The sequence below is a fragment of the Sebastes fasciatus genome, chromosome 1 (genome assembly GCF_043250625.1).
Source record: "Sebastes fasciatus isolate fSebFas1 chromosome 1, fSebFas1.pri, whole genome shotgun sequence".
Classification (NCBI taxonomy): domain Eukaryota; kingdom Metazoa; phylum Chordata; class Actinopteri; order Perciformes; family Sebastidae; genus Sebastes; species Sebastes fasciatus.
In genome coordinates, this window is record NC_133795.1 from 36,623,164 (window position 1) to 36,633,729 (window position 10,566).

The 10,566-nt window shown below is 41.1% G+C and overlaps 1 protein-coding gene across 1 annotated transcript; it reads right to left on the reverse strand.

Moving 5' to 3' along the window:
* Window positions 1-2,745: 2,745 nt before the first annotated feature.
* LOC141777659 (tripartite motif-containing protein 16-like) lies at window positions 2,746-4,443 on the reverse strand. The gene has a single exon (XM_074652131.1). It carries the CDS (start codon window positions 4,414-4,416, stop codon window positions 2,746-2,748), a length of 1,671 nt encoding a protein of 556 aa, XP_074508232.1. The 5' UTR covers window positions 4,417-4,443.
* Between the last annotated feature and the right edge of the window lie 6,123 nt (window positions 4,444-10,566).

Below are 10,566 nucleotides of genomic sequence, written 5' to 3' on the forward strand. Positions count from 1 at the left end.
TTTGCTCAGATAATGAAACGAAGAAGCTCTATCACCCCAACAGATATGTGTTTGAGGCTTTGGAGCTCTGAACAAACTGGAAAAGGAGAACACTACATAGACTTGACTCTTTCTATGTTGTTGTCTTTAGTCAAAGAGTGTTAAACTGAATCAAAAACCAACATCTCTGCCGACACCAACGTCAAACAGACGCAAGTGTCAGAAACAACTTTATATACAGCTTTGCCAGACACACACACACACACACACACACACACACACACACACACACACACACACACACACACACACACACACACACACACACACACACACACACACACACACACACACACACACACACAAAGCATCCTATTGGACGATTGCATCCTTCAGTAATCAGGCCCTCATCAAGGAGCCTGACAGATTGGTGACTGGAGGTGCACTCATTGTGGCTCTTGTAATGCATCTTACACAAAAATCCAAGAGATTTGATCAATACACACTTTAAATCAATCTCATGTATTGCAACGAACAAAATAAAAGCACATAAAGAAAGAGATGTAAATATGTAAAGAAAGAGATGTAGAGTCCATGTGGCAAGACGGTTTCGTTCATGTATCCAAAACAGTTTAAAAAGCCATAAATCCACAACAGTTGTTGTGTTTAAAGCTGCATGATACGGTTTGAATGAAGAACAAACAATGGTCCCGTTTGTGTGCTCTCCAGGTTGCTCAGAGAATCACCAAAGCACCACAGCTGTGGTTATACAGAGGAGACAACAAGCCCAGTGGAAATAAAACGTTCTGAACACGGTCTAGAAACAAGTGTTGAGCGTATCGTCAGAGGAATAATACGAGCTGAAGTGGAGAAAAAGAGCGTTCTTCTATCAGTATGTGGGGAAAGAAGTTGGAATTTGTATTCAATATATGAACTTGTGATTGTGTTCAATAACTATGATAACAAAATCCTCATGTCACAACTAATAAGTTATGTTACCTTTTAGTTTTAATCTTTCTTTAGATTGTTTTTAAACAGAGACTGACTGACTCTAAACATGAACACTGGACTTTGTGGTGTTTCAGGAGGAAAACTGCCTCAGTTATTCTCTCCTAGTCACATTTACTCCATCAGCTTTGTATGATACCCTGGAAAAAAGACAAGCAAAGACTTAGTTCATTCTTGTTTATTGATTATAGAAACCTTCAGTTTGTTCACACATCCCATCAGTAAAGTCTGCTAAATGACTCTTGTTCAATGATTTCACGTACAGATTCATTTTCATCCACACAATCAGTTTGTTTGAGCAGAATCTCAGCGATGTAACAGAGAATAATGATTTCCTTATTGATTATGATCATGATAATTACAGTTTCATTAAACATCTTAGGATCTCGTTTGTACGTCGATCTGGACGACAACATTTAGTCTGCCCAACAAATAAATGTGATTCTAGATATCTTTACAAAAAGTGGTGAGAACAGAATATCTATGATCAGAAATAAATCACTAGACCTTCCTTTAAGACCCGTGCAGTGGAAGAGAAACAACAACACACACACACACACACACACACACACACACACACACACACACACACATACATATATATATACAAATATTCATCAAACATTTAGAGCACAGAGAAGTTTACAAAGTAGAGCCCATGATGTTTGATTGACAGCTGATCTCTGTGCAGTGAAGACATGAAAAGAACAAGACTCAGTCTAAAGCGAGTATCTGTCTGGACCGTATCTGGTCAGGATGTGAATTTGTGGCTAAATTGTTACACAAATAATCAGTGGTCATGTCTATCATGTTTTATGAACAGTTTTTTCCACTTATATCTTAATGTTTGATTGAAAGACAACTTATAATGATCAAATTGCATTCAGTAATAGTAAATGGTGACATTTACTAGTCAGTATATTATACATTTTATACAAGGTGTAAATGTATCATCATGACATACAGTCTGCAGGTTACAAGCATTTCAGCTTTTTATTAAAGCATGTGTATCAAAAGCATTCATCATATAAGTGGTGTGTAACAATATATACATACTTACAAAGTTGACGTCATCACTGATGTTGTTGCTGCCGTGTTTATTCCTAGATGGAGTGTTGATGGAGCAGCTACAATGTTAGCATAGCCTGGCACTGATCGATCCGGACTCCGTTCAGAAAACAAGCATTTTAAAAGTTGTTTGCTTGCTGTGTTGCGGACAGACCCGACAAAGCATGAATTCACTCTTTTTACAGATCAACATCATATTATCGTTATTTCGGCATCATTTTGATCCGTTTATTGATATTAAATCACAGCACAGTGTGTTTATTTTGGGTTCATACCGCAGTAGCGACGTGTGGCTTGCTAATGTGCTTCCTGCTTGGTGTGAATGCACGGTGGTAACACAATACGAAGCACAACGTAACGTAACTTAAACTACTATAAACAATAGCACATGCACAACAACAGCACGATGTAATGATTCAATGAACCGCTGACACAATCCCCAGAAAACATAAACACTGAACTGTTCTCCAGCTTTTCATTTAGAAAGAGCAACAACCAATGAGGAACCTGCAACAGTCGCTGATGAATCCTGTAACTTCATCACTCAGTCAGTCAGTCAGTGACACACTTTAGTGTTTGTAGGGCTGGTCCTCTGCGGTCCAGACACAAATCAGCTCTGCAGCAACAATGATGGACACCAGAGAAGTTTAAGAGTTAAAACACTGAATTTAACCCTTAAATGACTTCTGTCTATTTCAGTTTACACAACTCAGCAGTGTTATCATAATAACCATAAAGATAAAGTCCAGCATAGAGAGGCTCAGTGAATGTGGTCTGGACTCTGTGGAGGAGAGTCATGGTTTCAGAGACGCTGTAGAAGGACAGAATACCTGCACTGTGATCCAGGTACACTCCTACTCTGGAGGACTGAGGACCTGAGACGGGGGTTTTGACTTTGTTGTACAAAAATATATAACTGTTTTGGTTACAATCTAACGCCCAAGATTTATCATTGAATCCAAAGTAACATTCATTCGACCTCTCTGCTCTCCTGATACTCTTGTATGTGACTGCTACATTAACTCCTGTCCCTCTCCTCTCCACCTCCCAGTAACAACGTCCAGTCAGACTCTCTCTACTCAGGACCTGAGGCCATCCAGTGAATCTGTCTGGGTGACTAGAATAAGACTGTTGTTGTTTCATATATGTTGCTTTTCTGTTCCCCTCAGATAATAACAGCCATGTGTATGCTGTGTTTGGATCCAGTGTGATTTCCCGTGAATATTGTAAGAATCCAGCTCTGGTCTTGGGCTCTGGTTGTGACAGTAAAACATCCACTTCAGTTACTGTCTGTGAGACGTTTGTCCATTTCTCTCTCAGAACGTCCTGTAGTTTATCTCTGACTTCTGACACAGCCGCCGTCACGTCCTCAAAGTAGCTCAGAGGACGGATATTGATGCTGGATGTAGATTCAGTGAGTGGTGACAGTGAGGGGTAGTTAAGAAGAAACTGGTTGTGATCCTCTGTGTGTGACAGCAGCTTCATCTCAGCGTCTCTCCTCTTCAGCTCAGTGATCTCCTGCTCCAGCTTCTCCTGAAGCTCTTTGACTCGACTCACTTGGGTTTTCTGCTGGGATCTGACCTGCTGCTTCACATCACAGCTTCTTTTCTCCATGAGACGGATCAGCTCGGTGAAGATCTTCTCACTGTCCTCCACTGCTTTATCAGCAGAGCGATTGACAGCCTCCACCTCCTGTTGGAGCAGCTTCACATCTTTCTCTCTGTCCTGGATCCTCTGCTGGATGTTGAGTCGACTCACCTCCAGCTCTCTCTGCCTCTCGGTCCTTTCTGCTGCAGCTGAGACGGTGTCGTGGCCTTTATGTTCATCCACAGAGCAGAGATAACAGATACACTGCTGATCAGTACGACAGAACATCTTCATCACCTCGTCGTGACGAGAGCAGATGTTCTCCTGGAGCTTCTTGGAGGGCTCCACCAGCTTGTGTTTCTTTAACGGAGCTGAGTCATAATGAGGCTGGAGGTGTTTCTCACAGTAAGAGGCCAGACACGCCAGACAGGACTTGAAGGCTTTCAGTTTCCTCCCAGTGCAGACATCACAGGCCACATCTTCAGGTCCAGCATAGCAGTGATCAGCAGGAGCAGCTTGGAGTCCAGTCTTCTTCAGTTCCTCCACTAAAACTGCTAACATGGTGTTTTTCAGCAGGACAGGCCTCGGTGTGAAGGTCTGCCTACACTGAGGGCAGCTGTAGATCTTCTTCTCATCCTCTCCATCCCAGAAGCTTTTAATACAGTTCATGCAGTAGCTGTGTCCACAGGAAGTAGTCACCGGATCCTTCAGTAGATCCAGACAGATCGAACAAGAGAATGACTCTCTCTCCAGCTGAACTCCTTTCTGCGCCATTTCACCTCTCAGTAGCAACGACTGTCTGAGTTTCACTTCCTGAGAACCGACACTAGTTTGAGCTCTGATGTAATCATCATGTGTTATGTTGGTTACACCCACCTTCAAACTGTCGATCTGAAGGGGAGGGAACAAGGAAATAAGAGGACCGAGTGTAGCAGTCTGTGTTTGAGAGCAGGAAGAGGAGGGAGGAGTTATCAAGCTATGAATCATTCCAGGACGAGGAGCAGCACGACTGACTACGTCCCAAATCACATACTTTTCCTTTTTACTTCTAGCACACTGCAGCTGCCCTTACAAAGTACGTACTGTTGCATGCAGTATGAATACAATATATCTGCTGTGCAGAGGATTGTGGGTCAGAACAGCCAGAAAAGCATGCTGGCTTTCATACTGTAAAATGTGACCAGATGTAGTAGGACATCCTGGTATTTTTGGCACACTGCATTTGACATACTATGTATTGGGACATAAGAAATCTTTTTTTCTGTCATACTAAGTAGTATGGTAGAATGGGTTTTGGAACGCACAGTATGTTTCTTCATTTACAAACGGAGCCTCGGTTCAAACCTGCTCCACATTTGAAAACATTTCAGTTTTCAGTTGTAAAATATTTCTTGGCTCCTCAGGCTTTGGTGATGGCTCCACATTTCTCATAAACTCTTCCTCACCCGGGACAGGAACCCGGTGTGGGCAACGGACCGCTGTACGGGCAGCCGTTTACAGACAGGCTAGTGACACATTACACACACTCCTGAGGCTGCAGAGATTGTTTTTAAGAAATCTCATAAGCCATTGTTTTACTGCTTAATTTTTTCATTTTACATAAGAAAATAGAGATAAGTCTCCTAGGCAACTAGTGTAGTAATAATAATAATAATTTATATAACACTTGTCAAACTTAAGTACAAAGTTCTTTCCAGATTAAAAGATTTACAGAAAAGAAATGAAAATAAATCTAAATCTCATGTAACAGCGGGGCAGCTGAGCTGAAATATTCATAACAATTGTGCATTTTGCGATAAAAGCAACAAATTAGGCACAGATGTAGGGTTATATGTCACGAAAAGATATAGATATCGGGGCGCTGCCAATTCGGCCCCTGACGGACGCGGCAGCTACTTTCCAAATTGGCCGCAAAATAGGTTTTCCAAAACGTTGCAGAAAACTGATTTTACGACTCTTGATGATTTCCAAGGTGCGTTCAAGCTGATGAGATCAGATGTCAGAAGATCACAGGCATGATTTATTTACCTCATCATTTTTTAAGGGTACTTTTTAAAAGCTTTTAACCTGAGAAAAACGTGAAAACCAAATAAAAGGAGCATGGTCACTTCAGGGTCAAACTTCACCCCCATGCCTTCATGGTAGAATGACAACCAATAAAGCAGTAAAACTGACAGAGGTAACGCTGGATACATTTCTTGGTCGCCAGTAACCTCTAATCACAGTTAAAGTGATGCTGAACTTTGGTAGAACTTTGGGTTGTATTGCTAGCAGTAAAACTGACAGAGATGACATGAGAGCTTTTTAGTTGGAGTAAGCACTTCAGGTTCATATGACAATGTTTTATTTTTGCAATGGCCTTCAAATCTGAGCAAAGGAGCTGATATTTGTCCGGTCTCTAACCTGTGACCAAGCTGACTTGGTTGAACTTATAAGGAAACTTAGGTCAGTCTCCTGTTGAAATACAGGGTTAAAGACACACACAAGCTTCTCCACCACGGCAAGGTGCCAACTCCAGTAGGATTCATTTTTTTGTTTTATTTTGTTGATATGCAATAGCACTTTAAAAACATGTATATACTATTGTATAACAGCAAACGCTGGCCGGGTTACGGCATGATACAAGAACTGAGGAAGCGGGTTGCTGGAGGCAAAGTTTGACCAAAAGAAATCCAATTAAATATTCCATTGCCATACTCCAGCACATTGTTTACACTTTGGGATCCACAAATTTGAATGTTTTGGACGTGATTAAAGTGCGCACGTTGTTGGTTTGCTTGGTTTTGCGGAGCGTTTCAGACGGAGGGAGAATACAGGTATACTCAGGCAGGCAGTATGAAAAATAATGTCGCATTGTCAGGGAACACATAGGGTGGTTCCCCTGAACGTTTGTGAATGAGGGGATAGATGGACTGGTACCACGGGACATTTTAGAAAATGTTCATATTTTTCGTAGGTCTTGTGCTGATCAGCCACCACACTCTAAGAAAAAACATCTGAAGAAAAACAGAAAATGTCCTGGAAGAAAATCACCAGGGGTCTCATTTATAAAACAGTGCGTAGGATCCATACTAAAAATGTATGTGTGCACAAAAGCCTAAAAATGGCGTGCGCCAAAAAAAAATTGACTTATAAAACTGTGCGTACGCACACCTGCACGCAATGTTCCCTTTATAAATCACAGTCCACCTGGAAATGTGCGCACATGGATCCGCCTCATATTCCGCCCACTACACGCCCACATTCAACCATAAATGGTCGATGCAAAGCACCTCATGAATGTTTCTGCATGTGAATGAGCCTGTTGTTGATCAGTGGTTCTTTACGGTGAATCACGGCAACTCCCAAGAGGAAGACCAAGAAAAGGAGTTTTTCTGACACAGAGATGGAGGTGTTTGTAGGTGAGGAGATCTCTGAACACTCGTTCCCTCCTGATTCTCTCATTCACGTCACGTAGTCCTCACAGTGACGGTATATCCACCACCACCATGCAGAATGTTCCGAGTCTCACCGCTGTGTTTATATCTTTACAGCAATCAGACTGATCCATTCACTTAAAATGATCAAGACAATCAGTAATATCCCCCACCTGTATATAATTAGAAAAAAGGAAGTTTGACAGGTGTACACTATTTATTATTTAAGTTTTTATAGTGAACTTGTCCTGCATTATGATTAGGACTGATAATGATAATGCTGATATGGAGTGTAACGATTGTGTGAGAGCTGTCACTGGCTTCATTTACACACTTTGTTAATTTACACAATCCATACTGGTGAAGATGTGCTGTTTGGAGATGACTGGAGGAGGCAGAGTGTGTGGCGCAGCGCGGTGGCGCACTGGAGACAGTCTGATAGTTGCATCGGATAGCCATTTTCATTTTGTCTATATGTATACTGTATCTGTCCCTATCTAATAAACCATAAATAAATTAATAAGTCATGTCATTGTAACCCACCTGATGAATAAGTATACACTGGACTAGTATAACCTAGATTCGTAGAGAGGAATAATGAACAGGAATCGGATACCACAATGAGTAAGCAGAACACAGAATTAAGTTTAAGGGAAAATGATTGTATTGACACAGAATAAATTCACAATTACTGCCGACATTCAGTTTTGTTCAGTTTGAAATGTCTATTGAACTGGGTGCACCCTAAAAAATAAAAGTAATCCCCAAAATAAAATGTTCAGATCCAATTGTCTTTTGAGGTCCTTCCCCACAGTCCTACCACACTGACAGCAAGGCAGATGAAAGTTGAAAGCGCTCCTCAATCCAGGTGCTCAGCACGGGTAGCTCGCCATCCCCCTCGTCAGGGAGAGATTCCAATCCAAATCCGGAGTTCAAGGGTATCCAGAAAACCTAGCCTGTGTAAAATAACACGGCTTATATAGCAATATATGCAAATCTATCCAAGCTCTTAACTGTACAGTTTAATTTGATCAATATCAACATATAATACAACTTTTCAATGCTTAACCCATGAATGTAGGAGAACTGTTGCATCACAATATTAACTTGCATCGTAATATTAACATATGAAATATGTCAACCTCACTATTATTATAAACCACTCAATAGTAAAGTGTAAACAACACTATTAAATGACTATTTCATAATTGTGAACCCATTTGAGTTGTAGATTATTATGCAAACAACCTACAGTTTAAACATTAAATACTCACTATATGTGAATATTGTGAGTAAGGCAATGTGAATACTTTCCCTGTCACAACACTGACACCTTGCGTTGATGCACACAAGCAGCACAGGGATGAACAGAATCAAGCTAATCTCATAACCCATGAACTTCAGCTAAAGAATCCCTCTCTGTCCACACAATGTAAATAACACACACATATTACACACACATATTTCTTTCTGCCTCTATCACCAAAGAAATACAAAATATCATTTTAGAATACAGCTCAGTGGCAAAACATTTCGCTATGCCAGCTCTCAGAGCATTTGACTCGTGTTGCCATGTGCGGCGGCTGCTTTAATGTTTGGAACGCACCGAGAAAAGAAAAGAATCAAACGATGCTCTCAGATGTTCTCAGGTCGCTTCAATAGGTGACGGAGCTCTTACTGGCTCATATATAGTTTTACTTCTCTCTGTTCAGTAGTATATCAAGTATAAGTAGTAATAATATCACTCTGTAAATCCAGCTTCTCCGCTGCTCTCTCATCAATCTCCGTGTTTTCCACACTGCGTCTCTAACCTGAGTGAGGAGGCGGGACTTGGGATGTTTTACACCAATAGCAACAGTTATTTCACTTTGAACCAATGAGCTTATTTGTTAAAGTTTGTTAAAGTTAGAACTCTGAGCAAAAACGGAAATAAAATAAACAATGATAAATTAATTTCAGAATAAAATATAGAATGTGGTTATTTATTAAATAAAAGGAATTTTCAGTGAGGGAAATATCTCTAAATGTTTTAGAAACAACTGGTTTTCCCAGAGGGTTACATCATGTTTACTGCAGCGATTTTACACAACAACTTTATGAAAACTAATATGGTACTTGGTGATATCTGCACACTATTAGTAGATATTATTAAAACTATTGGCGCTCTGTTCTGCCATTCTTTAATGCTATTTGATATAATCTTGGATTTCTACAACCGATGATGATGATTTCATCAGCTGCTCCACAGCTGACTGCGACTGTCGGAAGTCCGGTCCTCTCCTCTCAGATCTCCTCTGAGCTCCGGTGGTGGAGGGGGGGACATGATGGTGAGACAGCGCTGATGAGATATTGAGCAGAATGTGCTTTGAGATTTGAGTTGATCTTTTACATTTGTAAGGTGCTTATGTAATAGTTATGGCTCACTAGCACAAAGAACACTGCTGTTTTAAATGTTTATGATAAAGTGGATATAAGTATGAAGTGAAGTTAAATGTGTGAGAGGCATCATTATAGTATAATGACATTTAATGTCTACAGTCTGGCTTCAATTCATCTGCGTCTCCAGTTTCCCCTGCCTCGTTGCCTCCATAATATGCGTACGCACGGGTCAAAGTTTCCGTACCGGTGTGCACATTCTCCATGAAGTTTGTTTTTATAGATCACAACTGTTGCGTGGGAAGTGGCGTACGCACATTTCAGGCCCCGTTTTGTGCGTACGCAACGGTTATAAATAAGACACCAGGGGCCTCATGTATAAAAGACTGCGCAGCTTTCACACTGGAAGATGGCGTACTCACAAAATTGGAAAAGTACATACGCACAGAAATTTTCACATGTATAAAACCATGCGTACGCCTGTTCCTGCGCACCTTTCCTTTATACATCCTACTTGACGTGAAATTGAGCGCAGCTGCACGTGCCACTTGGTCCGCCTTGTCTCCTCCCATTAATAACTATGCAAATGACTATAAACACGCTCCATGCTGTCACCTATTGTCCAAATAACAACGGCAAATCACGCTGGAAAAGGAACAAAAAAGAAGAATTTCACAGAGTGTGAAATTGAAGTGTTTGTTACTGAGGTGGAAGCTAGAAAACATATTTTATTTGATGGTCTTTCATCAGGAATCAGTAACAAACGCAACGTCTCCACAGCAGCTGACCGTGCGCTCCCGAAGGCTCCCGAAGGCTTCCGAAGGCGCACGATCAGCTGCGCCCCGTGCCTCGGCTGCTGAGAGGCGCCGGTCTGGCCGCGTCCTCAAATATACTATACGCTGTGCTGGAGTCACAGAGAGAGATTGTCAATACAATGAAGGATAATATATATATATGCAACGAATTAAAAAGAATGAATGATGGTGGGATAAGTCATATATTAAAAGACCTTGTTAAAAAAAAATGTTTGTCTCAACTCACCTCGTTGCTTTACATTCTGTGTATCTCATCTAAACGGCGCCGTATAGCTGCTGCATTTGGCTCATTGTTAGGTGTGCCAGGGTCCGGTTCA